This window comes from Rhea americana, unplaced genomic scaffold (genome assembly GCF_003343005.1).
Source record: "Rhea americana isolate MKP2758 unplaced genomic scaffold, rheAme1 scaffold_122, whole genome shotgun sequence".
NCBI classification, from domain to species: Eukaryota; Metazoa; Chordata; class Aves; order Rheiformes; family Rheidae; genus Rhea; species Rhea americana.
The window spans coordinates 1928518-1950190 of record NW_028185284.1 but is presented as its reverse complement, the minus strand read 5'-3'; the positions used below and the strand labels follow the sequence as shown (position 1 = coordinate 1950190).

General features: G+C 35.6%; 1 protein-coding gene across 1 annotated transcript in view; it reads left to right on the top strand.

Moving 5' to 3' along the window:
• The window catches only part of LOC146600354 (adhesion G protein-coupled receptor A3-like), a 219806-nt gene that overhangs the window by 65235 nt on the left and 132898 nt on the right, over window positions 1-21673 (top strand). The window contains exons 6-8 of the mRNA XM_085325737.1: window positions 4494-4707; window positions 17296-17460; window positions 20696-20894. Of these exons, the coding sequence (XP_085181863.1) occupies window positions 4494-4707; window positions 17296-17460; window positions 20696-20894 (578 nt within the window). The remainder of the gene's footprint in view (window positions 1-4493; window positions 4708-17295; window positions 17461-20695; window positions 20895-21673) is intronic.

The following is a 21673-nucleotide window of genomic DNA, read 5'->3' as shown; positions in this document are numbered from 1 at the left end:
GTGCTGACTAGAGAGAGAAGATAGGTAATGACTGTAAAATACTTGAGCAGCCCTTGATCTAAATGTCTATAGGAGATTCACACCTCTCTCTTGCAGATGATGATGCTGACTCTAAACTTGAGGGCAGCAGAGTATGTTGGCTTGGAAGGAGAATCTTGGAATATATTTCAATTTCAAAAATAATCCCCCTCTCAAGATATGGGAGTGTACTGTAAATTATTTTTAATCTTATAAGACAGTTGCATTATAAAGCTCAGCAGTAACACTGACATTTGTGTGCAACATTGTTGTATACGTATATGGGCAACAGAGATCTTACATATTTGTTTGATCTTTGGTAATCACGTGATCAATGAATAAGTTTCTCTGATGTCAGCATATGACTGTCAGAGCTGCTGTATTTCAAGTACTGTCAAATCAATGCTAAATTGTTTAAAATACTTTCAAAATCTCTGTCTTTCCCACTTTTTACTTTATTCTCAAATCCAGGTTTGAAAACGTGAGTACAGAATTAGTAAATACTTTTATTTTTATTCTGAATTTGAAAGCTTGTTGGATTATGGATTTAAGATAAGTATTTCCAACTGATGCTGATGGAACTATGCAATCATTTTATAGCCATTCTGGAYAAAGGATATTGGCCCTAATCCTGAAACTCTTATTTATGTAATTAATCCTTATATCTGTGAACTGTGTCACTGAAGTCAGCTGGGACTTTTGCATGAGTAATAGTTGCAGAATCAGCCTCAGTCATTTAAATCATGATTATCACTGGAAAACAACAGAAGATTAACTCTAGTAATCATTATTTCGTAGGCATCACACACATTAAARGCAGATGTTTTGTAGCAGTGCTTAAATGCACCTTCCATGCTCTGAAAATAACATAATCCTTTGAAATTTAGCARTTTAGTTTTAAAATGAGTTTGCAGAATTAGTCAGTTTGTTGAAACCAAGTATATACATTCTGAAAGAGTTCAGCTGCTCAGAAGGCCGATAGTATGTTTCATTCACTTGGCATTTTTATTGGCACTTACACAGATTTGCAAAGAAAAAATTGAGCAGATTTCTGGTGTGTTGATGTCAATCAAAAGATCATTTTCTCCTTTTTGGTATCCTGCACTGAAAAGAATGTCATTTGCTTCTGATCATTAAGTTAGAAATCTGCACAGAACGCTTCATTCTTACTCCATTTCTGGGTTTGACCTGACTCCCAAGGCTGAACGACAARTGGTAGCTGAAGAGCCTCAAAGACCAACTGTAAAGGCAGAGATAAATTCAGAGTCTTACCCTTACAAAAGACTCRTATGCCAAACATGTTACTTTTAGCTTAAGAAATACTGATGCTCTGTTTTGCACTCTACTACTTTATAGCCTCATGACACAGCATGTCATTCATTGCAGGAGCAAAAACTTACATTTGACAAGGTACAGTATCCTCAGTTAGAAATGACTATATTCATGAAAAATATCATATTTCTGCTATTACCATATATTGCTGTTGTGGTTGTGACAGTTTAATTTTTCTGGACTCCATTTTCATAATTTTTGGTCAGAGGGATTTGAATTTGGCCAGGAAAACAGATCATTCGATCAATTTTTAGCTAAATTCGACACTGTAACTTATGCCTTTATTCCATAATTGACTTGATAAAGCAACACAGAAATTGTAGTCATCTGGAGAAAGATGTTTTTTTCCATCTTCTAGTGATAACTTTATGTAAATGATGGGGTCAATCATGCATCTATCATAAGGTGTTAGTCTGCTTTTCTTTCTCTTCATTTAGTTAAAGATCATATCCATGTCCAGAAACAGCAGGCACAATCAGTAGACAAGTGACAAGATGTATACGCTAGTAAGAAGGGATAGCTGAGGCCAGTCTTTTATAGTCACAGCAGACCGCTGTAGTGAGCCGTACTAAACGTTCCCTTAATCCTCTCTGTGTTACTCCCTAGACAGCAATACCACGTATTTACTCATGTGCAAATCCTTCATGTTAAGCTGGCCAACATTCCTGCTACATGTTATATATACGTATTATTTAACATTTAAATTCCCCARTAACATCAAGGGCCCAAAGCTATCTTTATAAATGCAATTTAACAGTTCCAAAGACATCTGAATGACATAAAGACGGATGTTAGGGTGGGATGCAGAGTAAGGAGAGGAACAAGCACGATTGATTGTCCACAAATTTTAGCAATTCTGGAACTAGTGATTATGGCTCGCAATCTAGTTAGGCAGGGTTACGTTCATCTGTATTTATTATGGGCAAAGGAGGCTTCTGAGGAGAGACTTTAAGGAAGATAAAATGGTGAGCAGTGAAATGAAAAAAATGTTAAAGTACTTGTCAGAAAAATAGATGTTTGAGATGGGCACTAGTGGTACAAATTTGGAAGGGTGACCTTTCCAACCTGTAGGCTAGATTGATATTAATGATGAGAGGGCTTTAAAAGAAAACATAAGAAGAAAAGGGAAAAGAAGCTTRAAAACTTTTTTTACACATCAAGCTGAGAGGATTTCCAAGGGRCATTTCCTTTAAGATGAGATTGCAGTTATGAAGTGACCTGGTGTAAAGTGGCTGAGGCTCAGTCAGTTGTTTTGACATTGTAGGCAGGGGTGAAAAGGTGGTATTTTAGAAATTATTGTGCAAGAAGTACATGTTAGGGTGTTCATCGGTCACAGATTATGTCTTCACTATTTTTATTACTATTAGAATTTTGTGTGGTGAAAAGAAAGCATGGCAGGTAGTAATTGTCTTCTCATGTCTAAAGAGAGTCTATGTGAGAAGCAAGAAAATAAAGCTTTTCTTTATCTCTGCAGAGGATGATCTCCGATTTTTTTCTGCAGATGGAGATTCTTTCTGTTTCAATTACCATTTCTAGAACACTACTTTTAAAGAAATAGCATTAATCTCACCATGCACAGAAAATATTTTACAGACACAGTATTAGTGTAGTTCAGGATCTAGGAGTACAAACAGAAGAAAACAAAAACTGTAGAGATTCAGTCATAAGGGATATGGCCWTCAATCAGTGTCAAACCTGTGAAATTAGGAGGCTTCCTGTAGTCCTAAAAATACACATTCCTTCCAAACTTACAATATTACTTTTTTTTTTCTTTTTAGTCATGCTTAAGCACTTGTATATGCAAAGTGATGATAGCAGCTGTTTTTCACAAGAATATGCACTGTTCTTATTAGGGTATTTCTTGGGGACAGTATATTTTTCTATTGAACAGATGAAATGTAATTAACAATACCAAAGAGAGATCAAATTAACATCAAGGTGGTGAAAAGTACTGGACTAATTAGAAGTGGAAAGGAATATTTAGATAGATATTTAATGTTGAGTAGATAGCCAGAGAGTGAAGATGACTTGTGGAAGAGGTGGAAGGAAATACTGGGGACAGTGAAATAAGAAATCATAGGGGCAATTGAACTTGAGGGAAAGTTTGGATTCGGTTCAATTTTTGTTATTAGCCTTACCAGTGGCTACATCCAAGGCATATGAGATAGCTTAGGCTCTCCTAAGTGAATAATTTCCATTCTGTAGCACAGCGGAAAATTTCGTACTGACRGTGAAATAGTCTTAGAGATTTATATTGTACCTGTACTGGTAAGGGTAGGTTTTTCTTTACTTGGAAGGCTTTTTTTCTTTTTTAATACCTCCGTAATAAAGGCTCCCACTTTAGTTCACCTTTATTTGAGCAGAGAAATTGAACTGGATATCTCCAGAGATCCCTTCCAACCRCARCTATTCCATGAAACCTATTTTCTGTAGTATTTTCTTAATTTTCTTAACTTGTAATTATCTGTGCTCAAGCCAGTGAAAGAAATGTGATCTCTGGAGCTGACAAAATGATCAGATTTAAGGAAGTATTTTGTGGGTATGTATTTTATATTAGCACTTTTAATATTAAGGTGTAGGAGGCTAGAGTTCTGTGCAATTAGTGAAGTTAACAGCACAACCAGACAAAATCAGCTAGGCATCTTAGAAGATTTAGCAGCTTTTCTAGGCAGCCATCACCTTTAGTTAAAGGAAGTGCAGAAGCAAGGTATGAGCTCACATCATTCCGTGAAACAATTAAATGATTCAGATCTATTTTCTGGAGAAATCAAAAGAAATCTGTTCAGTGCTTGATGGGTGCACAGTTCACCTGGCATGTAGCTAGTGGTTTGGGGGTTTGGATGTGTTTTTTTCTTTTTGTTTCATCAAAGAATTGGAGATGAGCTGATTGATTGTGCKCTCTGTTCTGTGCACAAAATTTTCATCTTTTCTGGAAAAAAGTGATATTGTAGAACCCATAATTGTCTTCGATATTGCTACACTATAGAGTACAAATCTTACAAATATTTGTATTATGTGAAGTTCAAAAGAAGAGTGGCTGTTAAAAGCACAGTTAATTTGAAAAGGCATATGACAGGCAGTTTGCTATTCCTAAGTAAGAAAGGCAATCTTTTTTTTTCCTTTTTTTCTTCTTTGCCCTGCAGCTGGACCTTTGGAGCTTCCTCTTTTTGAACTGATCCCATCACAAAGACAAGTGGTTTTTCAYGGAGACCGCTTGCCATTTCAGTGCACGGCGACATATGTTGACAATACTACCCAAGTACATTGGTACCATGCCGGTCATCTTATTGAAACAGATGAAGAGAGTGGCATATTTGTGGAGGAGAGCATCATTCATGACTGCTGCTTAATTACGCGGTAATGTATACACCTCCCTCGCAGTATTCATGCTTGCAGACAAGGTGAATGTGCAATAAGCCTCATTAAAACATGCATCAGTGGTTACTTGAAGCGCCACTGTCACACGTTTGAATCTTAACACCTATGGGGATGGATTTTTCATGACTGCAAATAGGTGTGATTCCAAATTGTATTTATTTTGTATGAATATTCAGATCTGAGCAAATASTGGTATGAGACAGGTAAAGATAGGGTTTCCTGCACGCTAAGTAGTGAAGAAGGAGTGAAGTTAGAATAACTTCAGTAGCATAGAGGAAACGTGGATTCCAGCCAAACTGCTTCTTCGTGGCACCATCTAGAAGACTGACGTGTAATCCATCTGTGAAGAACTGTTGATTAAAAAGGCTCAGATTTATTTTTGTAAACTCCAATACTAAGTCCCATATCTTTTTAGTTAGATAATCACATGTCTGTTTCTTACTAAAACCTTTGTCAACAGTCTGTGACTTTCCCCATTGGTATGTAAGGGGGTCTATGGATGCATAAGAGAGAGACATACAGAAACCTCTGCTGGTATGAAAAAATGCAAGGGGAATGAAGTAGAATAGACATAAGGTTCATAGTATAAAACATCTTTCAGAAATAACAACTAATATAAATGTTCTTTGGCAGTGACCATAGAGTTCTCTTTTGATTCACATTTTCCCTTTTTAAACTTATTTAATAGTTTAAATTATTATTAATTTCTATATTTATTTTTGGCTTTCATCATAGAGGCCTGTTTTTTCACTAAAAACTGCTAAGCTTTTGCAAACATGCTTTTGTCCTCAGTCAATTTCCATCAAAAAAAAAGTAAGAGCCTGTATCTGTGTTCTGCATTTCCCCATGTAGAATATGGAATGAAAATAGCAGTGCTAATTAGCTCTAGATCATTAACTTCTTCCCACTCAACCATTTTCTATTAATACAATTGACCTGAAATGCTTCTTGAACTACCATATAAAAGTTCAGGAGTCAAAATATTTTCTCTCCACTAGGGTGTCTCGCCTTCATTGATTTTTATTTTGTCTGTTCACTATTTGACTCCTTTTGGTGTCTTATAGATCTAGAGGTATGGATCGGACCTGTTTGCATAGCTACTGGCTTTCTTGTAACACAAATACATAGGGCTGTAGTGGGTAATGAAAAAGACTATTAGATTAATTAGTATGGTAATGACAAGTGCATGAGCTATTATATAGCTGCCAAATCACTTAAATTAGAGCAAGTTCTTCTTATTTCCATGGTATCAAAATTAAAAGACATACTGTTAATCACCTCATTATACTCGACTGAATTATGTTTTGCACTATATGAGCAATTTATAAAGAGAGCATAGTAATACACTGAAAGATTCTCAGAATTGCTATCCTGTTTAAGAAGTTAGTTTATAAATATTAACTGAATTTTATTTAACATTGCTTAATTTTTGCCASATTATAAAAGTAATTGTCTACCATAGTGTTATTTTAATAAGGATTACTGATCTTCTACCTGCCTCTTTTAGCTTACCGTTAAATAGGTGACCTTAATGCCCATGTTGCAGTATGTATTGGGACCTGGAATTTAAAAAGAATGTTCTCCAAATGTATGATGGTATTTGCAGTTATAGAATAGAAAATTTCTTTAACTTGTTTGAGCTATGTGATAAAAACTGTAAATATGAGGCAAAAATTTTCAGAGTAAAACCTCAAAATTTAAGCAGCTATTTAAAATCTTAAAGCATTTTCATTACTCATTTATTTCAGCTAGGTAATTAATTTCATGATTTAGTAGTGCATCAGCACTGTGATACTGCTGTTGTACAGCATGGTCCTTCTCCAGTCAACAATGCARATGTTCAAGTGTGACTCTGCCTTGGTCAAGAGGCTGATCATAACAAATTTTCTGAAGGCACTGGTTTTAAAGATGCTTGAGAGATCAGCTTTGTAAAGTAGCCTTCAAAAGGCATACTATTTTTAAGTCAATTAYTATTTTTTTATGAAATAAAAATTTAAAATTTTTTATAAGATGCATTGTCTCTGCATGTTGAAAATGAGAAAAAATTGACCAACTTAAAATTCTAAAAAGTTTGTTCAGCATTTCTTAATTTTAATCCCATCTTTATGAACATGTGTACTGTAATTCTGCTCATATTAGTTATTATTGTTTTATGTTAAAATAATATGTAATAACATGCTTATTACATACTGAGTAATTGGTGATGGTTTCTAAGGAAGCCTCAGTTGTATGAGGCACTGTGAAACATTAGAAAGATTATGTCTCTTTGAGGAGAGTCTGCCTCTCTTATCATATGCTAAGCATAAGATTTGGAATAAAAATACGTGATTTAAAATTAGTTCTTACAGTGTTACATTTTGCCCTCTGATAYCTACCCTCTCCAGCAAATCTCGACTCTCTGTGGCCTTCTGCARTTGCACTGAAGGGCAGACTTTAGCTTTTGCTGCTTAACAATTCCAAGATTTCTGAAGCTAGTTTTAGACAAAGGTGTAGTTTTGTTCCAAAAGCTGCTTATTCAAACATTTTTAGATGGTTATTTTATTGGGTAGCCCCAGATATTTCTGGACATGGATTTACAACATAAATATCATACTAAACCCTTCTATTTTATTAACTGGCACTGTAGAAGGATAAAATATCCAAATGTGTATTTTTTGTCTCCTATGATAAAGCAGAATAAACTAAAATAAACGTTTTTGTTGCAATAATTAAACCAAAGTTTTGAACTGTGTTCCGGCCTGTGACATTTTTCTTGGCAAAGACTATTCCCTTACAAGAGATTTTGAAAAGGTGTTTTCAATTCTGCTGCTAGCTCACATTTACCATTTCTTGCCAATGATAATAATATTTGATTTTGCTCATGTTGAACTTCTAGTCATTATGCCTGTGTTTAAATGTCATAGTCATACTTGAAAAGGTAATTGTAGTATTGAACTAATTTCCTATCATAYGTGAATGGATCTAGCTGAAATTGTTACTTGTGTGTGTATGAAGACAGCCTAATTTTTTGAGATTAAAATATTCCATTATCAGCTTGGTCACAAGAAGGGGCGCTGAAACTGTCCATATGCATGAAGCCACAGAGGAGACGTACATCACATTATTTTTCGCAGCATCTTTCCCAGCTTCCTTACTGTTCGTCTTTATCATTTGGAGAGACTGGCAGGACAGTTATTAGAATATTGAAATAAAAATTATACATTTTAGTTTTATGAATCAAGCAATTCCTCAGCAGTAAGAAACTTTCATTTTCAGGAAGTTGTTTATTTACCTAATGGACCGTAACAACTATTTTAGAGTCCTTTTATTTCTACTCTGTAAATACTTGTGTAGAGTGTTTAGCAGCGCTTATTTCTCTGACAGCTCTAATGGCTGCTCTGGGACAATTACCGTTTGCGAGTGCTCTTTTTGAAAACATTAAACTGCGCAGAAAGTTAAGAACTCATAWAAAGGAGTGCTACTAATGGAGAAACTAACGTGCTGTTAACTAAACCTAAGATAGCAGGTGCCAGCATAAGATAAGTTATTKGCATATAATGTTTTGTTAGGTTTTGTAGTTGAATTTGCCACTGGAAATGGGACTCAACTGTGATGCACTGCAAATAATGCTTTTTCTTTTAAAGTGTGTCCTAAGTATTTTAGTCTTTTAAGTATGGCTGCCAAAATGCAGGTCTTAAAAAATATTAACAAATAAGAGATAAGCTTGAGAATCTGGGTGTTTTAAGCATATAGTGCATTTTCTTAAGCATATAGCACTTTGACAGTAGTGGCTTGCCAGTGCGAGGTGGTCAAAAGAGAATAGTGAGACAAATAACAAGTGTTTGAGATAACAGAATGCAGAATTGCATTTGATCCTTCAAATGATCCTACAAGAAGTAAGAAAACTCATTTTAAAGCCAATTGTCTTTATATTTCATAATACAAATATATTGATTTCCTAAAACTGCTTTTAGAGGTATATGATTATGTGAAAAATCGCAGCTTCTCTTTGCAAAATAAATGTCTGATGGCAAAGATCTTCAAATCATGATCTCCTTGTACTATAATAATAAAGAAACTGRGAGAGAAATAAATGTAATGCAATATTGTGGATTAAAAATCATGATTATAATGTTGGTAATCTAAAGATTTCTTTGAGCTCAACTAATAAGTTTTAAATGTCTTAAATTATCAGTGCAACTTTTAGTACACTATTTGACYGAGACAAAGGGTTTCATTAAAAAAGTAAGGAAAGGTTGAGATATGGTTAGTGAAAGAAATGAATACGAATAAAAACAGATTTCAGAAGCTGACAATATCATGACAAGTTTTTGATCCAGGCAGTCAAACCAAATAAGAAAAAAAAGCAAAAGACTTGCAAAAATTTTGAGAGARAGGCAGGAATTTTTCCCCTGTTTTTTGTGGAAAGAAGCCAAATGACCCCTGAACTCTCTTAACAGTTTGTGGAAAGAGTACATCTGGAAGAGATGTGARGCCAGCAGTGGTGGTTTGGACTGATACTAGGTTAACAAGAGCAGTTTGAAAATGGTGTGTTGATGGTGAATACATTGCTAGGTTGGTTGCACAATTAGAAGAGCAAATGAATGCTAAATCCTGGCAAAATATTGGATATTTACTTTACTCAAGATTGAAAAAAGAAAAAACAGGTGCAAGAAGTAGACCAAATAATCTGATTCAGACTGCAGGTATTTTACAAGGACTTTGTGTTCTGCTTTCACGACCGTTTAGAGAAGGATGAGCAGCTGAGGTTCGTGCTGAGAGGCCAGGGGAAATCAGTAGAAATTGTTTAGTACTGGTATTTTGTTGGTGCACCTAATTGACTCTATCTGACCCTTGGTGGTTAAGCAGTTAGGAAAGAAATGAAGGAAAATAACCATTTAAATTGTAAATCAATGCCTCTTTATTGTTTTGAGATTACTTTAAACCCTGCAGTTAAGGGTCTATAGTCTACTCCAGGCAGTGTAGGCAGCAAAGGAGAAGTGAAACATGTCTTTTACCAGCAAGTTCTCATATTTCAAAAGGAGGAAAATGTTTAAAGTTTTTGCAGAATATTGTGAAAGGCACAGACTAAGGGTTTGATTATTAGAGATTGAGAGATTCTTTATGCAAACTAATTTGGAGGATTAATAAATTGCAGCCTTCTTTCTAAAATAATTTGAATTAGCTGACTAAAACCCAGTGACAGCTTTATTATTAATCAGTTTGAGGAATAATTTAAAATATAACCTGTGGAAAGTATGCTAATCCTATGAGAAGTAAAAGCAGCAAGTATGATATCCTCTACCACTATAAAAGAATAGACAATTAGATAAGAATTGTGCTCTGGCATAAAAACTGTGTGCTTAACTGGAGGAACTGCTTATTGAAGCGTGATTGAGAAATAGATATTTTGAGCAGAAAGATATGTTAGTGTTTTTGGCTGATAGAATTTAAAAAAACACCAGAAAAGTAATAATTTACAACTGTAAAAATATTTTGATGGAGTCCTCCTTGAGAGGAAATTTCAAACAGGATCAAGAGATCCTGTATTAATATTGAGATCAGATTAAGAACATGCCTAGCACTAAATTCTGAACTCTCATTTCCATCCCTGCCTATTTCCCATAGCTCTGTATAGGCCCATATAGCCATACCTCTTAAATGACTGGTGTTAAGACCAAAAGTTTGAACCTTAACTGAAGGGGGAATCGGTGGAGTTTTGCTTTGATTTTTAAGGCCAGAATGATTTTAATGTGGCCCTTCAAACAGTTCCAGATCTACAGCTAAGGAGATGCTGCACTACAGCAGGGGGTTTGGACTGAACATCCCCGGGCAGGAATTTTTAAATTACTTTTCCTGTCAAATCAACACCAGTGTTAAGGTATAATTATATACTTTCTCACAGTCCAGGCTGTTGTTTGTAGTCCTGTGCATCAGCTGTGATTATCACAGCAATTCTGACTTATGCCCAGACTCTACTCAGACTTGCACTTTTCTCTCAGGTCAGTGTCCCCAGATGAGTAAACTGTATCTGTAAAGCAAAACATTAAAAATATTTAAAGTTACAAATAGCTGAATTAATCATTACTTTTCATGTATTTCAATCTRTTCAGCATAGAGAGCATGCTGTAGGACATTTTCCTGATGGACGTATACAAAACCATTATAATGCTAGAATTCAATAAAACTAGGTCCCTACCTCTCCTCGCCTTCTTCCTGGCAAGATAAAAGAATCATATTTTTTYCCCCCCTTGATTGGGTAATTCATGATCATCACAAAACAAAGTTTATGCTGCTGGAATACAGCTACACCGTACTAGAGGCAGAATACAGATTGCCCCCAAAGTCCTTATCTAAGCCTCTGTTTTGTCTTCCCTCCTTGTCTGTTCTTCCCAAATGTCTCCTAGCTCAACAAATAAAGCAGGTCAATGTTATAGACCAAATATCCGGGGACCTTATCCCATAGAATATTCATTAAAGAAATAATTGCTATATTTGTAACATCATCACTGACTCTGGCAGAGAACCCAGATTCTGTCAGTGTTGTGCATTTCACAAATAACTTCAAATTTCATGTTGTGCATTTCACAAATAATTTCAAATTTTAAAATTAACGTAGTGAACTGTAGCACTTTTTTTGGGTAGTCTCAGTGACATGTAATCAAATAATCAAGAATTGTTTTAAGGACCTTAACACTTCTGAATCATCTGGGAAATATTTTACTTAAAAAGCTTTTAATGCAATTTTGACTGTTGGACTGATTGTCACAGTGTTATTTTTGTCTAAGAACCTCTGCTAGTGTGGAGATCACAAGAGCTATGCTAATGAAATAGAGCTTTCTCTAGATATATCTTCGCAGTGCACAGAATACTTGAGGGCAAATGAAAGGCATAGAGCAGGTGTAGCAGCGTTTCCCCAGAAGACTGCAGTTGACCGCAGCCTGCAGTCAAGTGGTTTGCTGTTGGAACAAAATTAATAACAATAAACACATGTGGACATCCCCAAATCTTTCACCAAGTGACAAAACAGCTCAGTGATACGTCAACTGATTCATGAAGTCCTTTAAATGAGCCCTGGCCCAGGTGTGTCCTGTTCAGATAGCTTTATAGCACACAGTGGTGTCACAGCCATGCCACTTGCCTGAAGATTACCCCAGCAGGAGAAGGCTTGGAGTGTTGCAGAGCTGTTGGTGCCTTTTCCTCCTACTTTACGTTCCCTGCTAGCTGAGRTGACGTATATTGACCCGCAGACTTGGGAGTATGAGGACAGATTCAAACACCTTTCAGCACGCTCTTGGGTGAAGCATCCACCGTACCTGGTCTCTGCCTGACAAACTTGAGGGAGAAACAAAACTTACTGTAGTATGTTGTGTAGCTCGTCAGGACATAGCAGATTTCTGACTCCTCCTCTGAAAATGCCACTGTGCAGTCACTCTGGTATTATTATTATTTATTTTCTCATTTTAAAGACACAATTTGATTGTATGTAATTGCAGGTCACAGATTCTTTGACATCCACTTGTGGAAAATATATCTCACTGTTAGGCAGGTGTTTACATAACAAATAGATAATACCAGCCTGTGACAATATTTTTAACCACTGACATTTTAGTCAATTTAATTTTAGCAATAGAAATAAAAATAATGTGAGATGTTTTACAAATTGGCCTGCAGGTCTTTCCACCCATTTTGAAAGTTGGTAGCTTATATTTTCTGTCAATATATTGTCATTAAAATTAGCTCCTTTCCACTGACATCACTGAAGTCAAGTCCACCTGTTGTCATGGTCCTGACTGGAACAAATGTTGTCGTGGTCGCTGACAGGAACAAATAAGGCACTAGATAAATTATGGTAGAAGTAACTTAAGGCACTTTCTAAGTGCCTTGGATGGCTACCAATGAAATTAAATGATGTTATCATTGTTTTTATATTTGATCAGAAAAAATGGTATTGAATTTGCTCTGTCTGTGACAAATTGATTACACCTGAAAGTGTTTGCTAGACATAAAATGAGTGCTTATTTTAATCTTCCTTTTCTCTTGCTGTTTCCTGTACACAAACTTTCTTTAAAGACCTTCAGCATTCTAAAATTATTTCTTTCATGGGTAAATAAGTGATTTTGTTAGAGAGATCAAACTAGCATTTTCAGTCCAGTTGAAGTGCCTAGATTTACATGTTTTCTCTTCATTTTCCATGTTTTAACCTTATATCCTCTGTGAAAGGCATCATTCTAGGCAGCAGTGTACTCTGGAGACTGACACTCCTCTTTTTAAATTCTGTGTTAGTATTAATAATTTAAGGTAGTTTGGGTTAGATGCAGGTTATGCAAGCCTTCTGCCTGTACTGTAGAAAAGCACTTTCTGTCTATCTGTCTGAAAAAGAATATGATGAAATCTGAATATTATTGTTAATTTTTATTTTTTTTTCTTAGAACAGAGATTGGTTCTTCCAGAGACCTACAGGAAATCAAGTCCAACTTCAACTTAGTATTTTAATCCGCTTTCCAGGAGAAAGGTTTTAGTCTCCTCTCTATTGGTTACTCTCTTTCCTGGCATGTAAATGGCTGCTGGGACATACAGTGAATGTCACTAAGGTATTACTTTAGGACGTGGATGAGTAACTTTGCATAATGAGACCTACTTTTGATTGTCTCATTAGCTRTGCATAGCTGTAGCAGAGAAAAAGTATGCCTCAAACAGAAATCTTTTGCCACAGTTTACTTGATTACATGGCTATGACTTCCACCTGTATTGTTTCCTCTCTTTGTAATGACCAATGCCACAGGGTTCCATTAAATATTATAATGACTTCGTGCAATTGCATCAGCTGTACATTTTGATTATATTTCCAACGTGACAATCATCACATTTGAAAAGGGAAATTTTGTGAATGGTAATATTCCAGTACAAAGAAGAAAAAGGTATCTTGTCTTTCTTCCATTCAGTGTTCTTTGGTTTACTGAGAAGGCTAGTACAATTCCAAAAAGAAAAAAAAAAAAGCTTGCTAGTCATCTTTTTTGTTCTCATCAGGCAGCTGGTCAGACAGGATTCTTCACTTTGCTTTGACATCATCTCATGAATGTCTGACTTTGGCTCTTGATAGGTCATAACTTTTCACAAAAATAGGAATTAACATCCCTCCAAGGAGTGGGATATGATTGCTAATATACAGGGGTGTGATGACTGAGGTAGAAACTCTGTCTCATACTCCATTCTTGGGAACACTCCATAGTGTGGCCAGATCTTTGCATTCATAGCCTGACATTTATTAGCTTCTGTGAGACAGGAGTTTACAAAAGTAAATCACAGCCAAAGGTGCCATCCTCTCTTACTTCGGTTGTGCTACTAAGACTCATAATCATGCCGTGATCTCACATGACAGGAGACTTCTTAGCTTTCACCAAGACTTGTTGCCACACCTCAGAAAAGATCAAGAACACCTTTCTGCTAAGGATCAGAAAAATACTGCAACTTCTGAGCATGCTATTGTAATAGTGCCAACACTTAAAATATCTAAATTACCTACTTGAAAGTTTTATAAAAAGATTTAAAGTTCTGYGTAGCCCTCCTCGCTTTTCCTTTAAGTCTGCCAGGACAGTGAGGTTGCCAAGGATTACAGGTGGAGAAAATATAAGAGATCARGTTGACTGCTCTTTTTAAGAATTTCACATCTTTCATTTCTTTGCTTAATCCAGTCCTCCAAATTCTCCAGGAGTATAAGATCAACTTATCCTTTGTCATATCCAGCTGGCAAAAAAATGAACAGTTTCACCATTGGACTTGCTGTCCAAAATATTGCTAGAGAAGCATAAATGAATGCATTGCCCAGATGGCAATTCAGAAGACAATTCCATGCTCCAGTCGTTACGCAGCTTCTTTTATATAGTGTAACCCTATTCTGACTAACTTTCCTTCAACATCTGAAGGAAGGGTCATAGAAAATTAAAAGTGTAAATGTGGGAATTTACTCATCATCTTGGAGAACTTGAACCAGCATTCATTACTGAGTTTCTAACAGAAGGAACAACGTTATAGCAGTAAATATCTGTCTGTGTGACTTCATTTAATTAGTTGACAGTTCCGCATAGGGGCAGATAAATTTGCACCAGAACACATTCCAACCATTTAAAAGAATGGAAAATATAACCTTTTCTTCGTATTTGTTTATCTTCATATTGTTTACCCATAAAATTGATAATATGCCCAAGTATTCCCTTCCTTTCTATCTCCAGTATTTATTTAAAATCACTATGGTTCTCTGCTTTATCAAATTTGTAGTGTTAACTGTGGCTATAAATACTTCAGCAGTAAGTATATCAAAAGATCAGTGCATCTATCATACATTCCATTCAGTTGGGAAGTCACTGTGTCTTGATACCACAGGTGAATTTTTTATGCTCCCTATTGATTCAGTGAAAAATAGCTTTTCCAGGTAATTGTTTTTGTAAGCGCTAGGAATATCGTCATTCTTAGCTGTCTATAAAGATGATGTAAGACTGTTGTGACATGTGAAACTGAAGATTTATTTTTGAGAATCTTTATCAGCTGGCTAATTTCTCTGAATTACTTCTACCTGAATGTAAAAAGATGCTTTATGAGATAGCTAGGAGGCTGCTGTTATAGGGCTCTCTCATCTAAGACTTAACGGATCAGTTGCTTCCGTTGACATGAAAAATTTCAGTAACTCTGCTAGAGAATGGCCAGTAATACTTTTCCTGTGTACTGTGTTCCCTGCAATAAAAACATGTTCGAATTTGTTGTAAAAATGAAATTTGGGGTTCCAAGCTRCTTAGAGCTCAAAGCCAGATTAAATCGGAGCAGTGTGCGATTTTTAAAGTTACTGCTTAATGACAAATTTGGCTAAATTTTCACAGAATTACACAAAAAGACAGAAGCATTTTAACTTTAATCAAAAGCTGTTTACTATAGGTGCTTATTTTCTGGGTATCCAGATAATGGCCCTGTAATATATTGCCAAGAAAATCATCCTTCACTGTATGTATTTTTCAAAGGGAATATTACATAAGCAGCTGTCTGATCACTTCTTACCTTGGTTGTGGTCTACTTTCATATACATGTCAGAAGTTTATATGCAAGGAGATCACATCCTTTCATGTAGCAAAGCTAATAGACATGCATATCTCATTAACAAAGATTTGAACTGGAAGAGGATGAAGCTTTTAGAGAAATTTTAAACAGAAGAATGTTAGAAATATGTACACTTTTTCTATATACATCTTATAAAATGTCAGGCTCTTTACAAAAATGCCAAAGGCCTCAAAAGGAAWTTTTTAAGATTTTGTTTTAATATAGGTTTGAAAACAATTTAATAACATCTAAATTCTGTAATTGTTTTTACGTACCTTCTCCACTCTAACTGCACCCCGATTCTTCYCACATGATTTCTGATCATGTAAGCCGCAAGGCACATTCAAAGACCAGCCATTTGTGCAAAGCAAAGTAAAAATTTCAGATAATTACTACCTTTTTTCCTTTCCCAACTACTTTTAAAAGCTGTACTTTAAAAACTGCAGTTAAATTTATTTTTGGGCAAGTGGCAGATTTAAGATCTAATATATTAGTTTCTTAAAATGCAGTAGCTAGCATTATTTTTTAATGTGAGATCTATAGAGTTACAATAATTGGATGAAATTCTGTCCATGCTGAAGTCAATTGAAAAACTAAAYGTTTATTGGCTTCATTTGGACCTGGGCTTCATCCATTTGATGAAGGAAAGCTGCTCTATTGATTTAAAATATATAGAAAATACTAACCAGAACAGTTCTAGGCAATTTTAGATTTTTCTGAAATTATTTCCTCCCTCACTAACTCTATGTAGAGTATTTAGCATAGGCAGCCAACATACTGGTGTGGTTCAGCAATGCACAATGTTTGCATTGTAAGGGAAGCCAGGGAATGTCTCTATATTTAACTTGTCCAACTGTCATTGTAAAGAGTTTTTGCAACCTCATTTTTTTGATCTTAATAACTCCATATTTGTTAGGGGGAAACTATGAAARAATTCTGTGAGCAGCAGAATACTAAAAGAAGTATCAGCATTTGTCTCATCTCATTTTGCATTCTTCAGAAAAATTATATAAGGCTTTCAAAGTCACCAACTAATCTAGAAGGTTTGCTGCATGCTGCCACAGGAGCAGCAGATGCTGCTTTCACAGTGCCCCAGGAGCTGCAGTCGCAGCTGAAGGGATGCACGTTGGATGGATTGAGGTTGTGTTGTCAACTTGAAATGCATTTCTGATTTTCACTGCTCTGTTAAGCAACCGAAACAACATCTTAAAATATTTGGGGAAAGGAGAACAGGGATTGATACATACGTGATATTCTTTTGTGACGATTTCCAATCCACGTCATAGCTGCTCGTGACGTGAGTGGTCCATCCAAGGTGGTRTCACTAAAATCTTGATACCAAACTATTGCGTATTGTTTGTCCCTATGATAGCATAGGCCAAACCCATTTGTAYATTTTCATAGAAAAGCTCTGAAGAAAATTTAATATGTATCAGGAAACCAATGTTTTAATCTCTGTATAATAAAGTATACTCAGTAGTTAATCTTTYATTTTTGCAGTGAGCTTATCCTATCCAGCATTGACATTGATGCAAATGGAGTCTGGGAATGTCTAGTCAACAATTCCTATGGAAATAGCACTAAACAAGTAGAGATTGTGGTACTCGAGACAGCTGCACCCTACTGCCCTGCAGAACGAGTAATCAACAATAAGGGTGACTTCAGGTATGATTTTCTGGTTTCATAGTTTGTTTCATATATTAACATAGATATGCACCGTAACCGTGGTTAGATGATACTTCCGTGTCTACTGTAAGAGTCACTAATTTTACCTGTCGTTTCCAGGTTGTGCAGTAGGAAGGGGGAGTCCTGTGCGATTATTGTGAGAGATGGTAGCTAGTGCTTCAAGAGCAGCAGTGGGTTTTAACAGTCTGGGAATTCTCCTTTTCATTCCTCAGTGAGAGATTAAGGAAGATTTCAAAAGGTGTAAACTCATTATAGTTAAATGAGAGAGAATTCAAAACTAAGTTGTCTTTTCTAACGTACAGAACATAAGAACACTGCGTAAGAGCATTAGAAGATTAAACCTTTTCTAATCTATTCCAGTTCTGCTAGTTTTGGTCAGTTGATGCTAGAAGTAAAAAATAACATAAAACAAAAATATTTCACTGAGGATCAAAATAGTAAGTGAAAACAATTCAGTAAAAAATGGGTTGTTTGAGATGAGCTTCAGGACACACACAGTTCCCCCAATATATAGCATAATAAGAGAACACACCAGTCCTGCTTTATAAATCTTATTGTCTGCACAGTATTGTTGACTTAATGCAAGTTTTATTTCATCTTTACTTTTATCACCATATGTTGGGGGGGAGGTTATTTCATTTTAAAACCCCATAAATTGAAGAAAGTCAAGAATTCAGTAAAATTTGGTCTTGTGTTCAACTGGCTCTTCATGATACATATAAAGCTCTTAAGCAAAATATCAGTACCTGCTCTACAGTAACACTAATGTATGGCAGCATTCTCATTGAGAAATCAAGAAGGTAATTTGTTACCAAGTGAATAATAATGAGAATAGTTGATTGGAGGAAAAGTAGAACAGAGAGAGAGTTTTCCTGTTAAACATCAGAACTTCCTGCAAATGCTTCTGACTCAGATGCCTCTCTTCATTTTCAGTTTATCTTTAAGACTCTTTCAAGGGTCTCTTGATAAAGATTCTTATTTTTGATAAGCTAGGAATAAAGCTACAAGAAGTGAGGAGAAACCCACTCACATGTTTTTTCAGTGCCACAAAGCTAACTTACTATGTGTTAACCTCAGTTCCAGTGAGCATAACAGAATTGCTGAACATATATTTAATCCATTAGAGATTTTTGAAAATCTTAGATAGAGATTTGTTTTTTTGTCATGGCAAAGCTGTCATTGTGTTTACCGTAACGGTTGTGTTTAAATGCATTTTAATTAGATCTTTTAAAAATATATACATCCTATCAGATAACATACAGTGAATCTTTTAGATGACAACTTTATGAAGTCCATGTTCTAGCCATAAAATGACATCCTTTTCTTTATAAATAAGAAATATATAAATCCTCAGACTGCACAAACTAACACTAGGGGCATTTTGTCATTTTATATAAATCAGAAGAGCAGGAGGGCACATTTCTCTCCTTATTGACTATCTTTCCAGGAGTCCATACAAATTTATTTTTAAAACATATATCAAAAGGATGCTGAGTCCATAGATTCTTCTGACATTTGAGGGGAATGAATTTAAAATTACAGAGAATTTAGCAGGCTAAAACTTAGCATTAGCACTTGAAACTATTCCAAAGATTTATCCTCAGAGATGCAGCTATCTCACACCCATAATTTTTTTTAAGAAAGGTCTTTGAAGTTCTGATAACATAGCAAGTACATAAGTAGAAAGAGCTGAACCACAAAAGGAAAGCTAAAAAGAACAGTTCTTTTATTGTGTAAAAAAAAAGGAATAAAAAACCCATTAAGTATTATGGAAGCATGATTTTTGTAGTTGACCAGCCTAGGTGGTATTTATAMTTGCACAGCTGCAGTAAGAATTATGCACTGTGTGTGAGTCAGAATAAACTGACCTTATATACTGAAAGATATTCTATACAGTGACCATATTTTGCTCATATTTTGTTCTTCTGCTCACTATAAACTGTTTTTTGCCTCACTGTATTCTGAAATCCAAACAGAGATGTCATGTCCTAGCATTTCTAATCATAAAGGCCAGATGCTACTACCTGTGCACCTTGGTTTCAGAATTGCCTCTTTAGTTTTAATTTTGAGATAAGGTGCTACCATGTAGCCCAATTTGATTAATGCAAATCTTTTACTGAAAATAGTATTTCAGCCGAGAGACAAAAGGAAAATACAATAATATGGTATATGTTTCAATTTTTCATGAAACTCCTTTCGTGTTTCATTTTGCATCAGCTGTTTTTACATCACATAATGAATTATTCCAGTGACAGCTACGACAAATGAAAATATTTTTCTTCTTGCCTTTTCTTCGTTGGAAATTAAGAAAATATACCTATCCTAAAACCTGACAGGTTATTAAGTCTAAATGAATCTGCATCTTACAACTGACAGGGGCAAATATGTATTTTTGAGTCAAGTTGATTGTCAAGATGTGGCTTCTGTTTCACTGGTAGGCAGAACATTTTTATGATTGCTTGGTTTCAGTCATTACATCAGTGCAATTAAAGTAAGAACCACATCCTTTCCAGACATGGTATGGGCACCTGGAAACTTGCTGATGATACACTTCTATTTTTGTCTGATTCCTCCTAATTACCCACCCTGCCTTGTCCATACTTCTCTGGAAAAGGCAATGGGTATGGTACCAAGAGAAACAGGTCCCCACTGTGCAGTTCTRGAGAATGCAGCAGATACAGAGAACAAGAATACCCGATAGTAGACCCGCTAGCTAAGTAGAACAGTCCTTCCTGGCTTCTCTTATCTTACTCTTGGTCCTCAAAGACTGGTTTAGCGTCACACTAGATAAATCTTTGTGGCCAAGAGGGCTTTGTGGCATTGGGTCAAAATGTGAGACAGAGATTGTCATGTACATTTTGGAACGTTTACTTTTTATAGATTTTAATAATAGTTGTTTTATGCTTGATGGACTTTYTGTTCTGCTTTTTGCAGTCTGCAAAAATGAATGTAAGGAAAATGTCATTTACTTTTTTATTTCTTTAGCAGCAAACACCTTCCTAGAATTAATGCAGAATTAATGTGTCATTAGCCAGACTAAAGCCTGCATAGTTTTGTCATTTTCCAAGGAAACAAAGTAGTTTATTATAAAGCAAAATAATTTGTAATAAAGCATTACCACATTTTTCTCAAACATTCTGCATATAGTACCCTGTAAGTTGCCTTTAAATAAGATGTTCCACACTGATTTTTTATATTATCATGTTGTTCATAGATGGCCCAAAACTTTGGCTGGGATAACTGCCTACCATCCCTGTCTTCAGTATTCATTTAACCCCATTGCCTTTCACAATGGAGCAGAAGACTCTAAGGCATGGCGTAAATGTAATCGAACTGGACGTTGGGATGAAGAAAACTATTCTGAGTGTCCTTATTCACAAGAAGTAACTCAAGTTCTTCATGCTTTTAGTCAGGTAACATTATGAAATCGCGGGTTGCTTCCTGTAGTATAGATTGTATTGAATAGCTTGCAAGAAAATGTCTGTTCAGCCACAACTTTGGRATAGCTGGACTTTAAGCAGAATATTTTACTGGAAATGTAATGTGTTTCTTTGGCCATTGAAATCGTAGTAGGAATAAGGGCACAGCATTTATTGCTTTTTAATTTTTTTTTTCTTCTGGGTACCTGGWGCCTAGATGACTATTAGTAATTTTGGCAGAGTCATCAGTGCTTCACTTCTTTGCCTTTCATTCATATATTATTACCAGAAAGATGTTAATTTGTCCTAAAGTCCTGTGTCAGAGTTTTTTCGGCTGAAATGCCTTTCCTCATTTTTGTTGTGCTGTAATAGATTTGAAAAAGCTGCAAAAATGAAGACTACTTTAGAATGTGTTTTTGATGTCTTCCAAGGGGGGGRAAAAATAGTATTCTCTTAGTTTCTTACAGAAAGTAAAGGAGAGAATAGAAAGAGATAAGACATAAACAGACAGAAATGAAGCGGAAAGGGAGCCTAACAGAACGGAGAGTGTCACAGACCTGTATCTGCCCTACCAACTTTTACCGTTTTCAACTGCCGTGATCATTTCTTCCCAGATACCACCATAGGAAGCTTGTTTTCAGATGTATTCCTACAAATAAGAGCAACCATTATATTAAGAGTATCCAGGGAAATTACAGGGTGATAGAATAATTCACGCTGGAATGGAGGTCTCTAGACTGCACTCCAACCTCCTGCTCAAAGCAGGGTAAGCA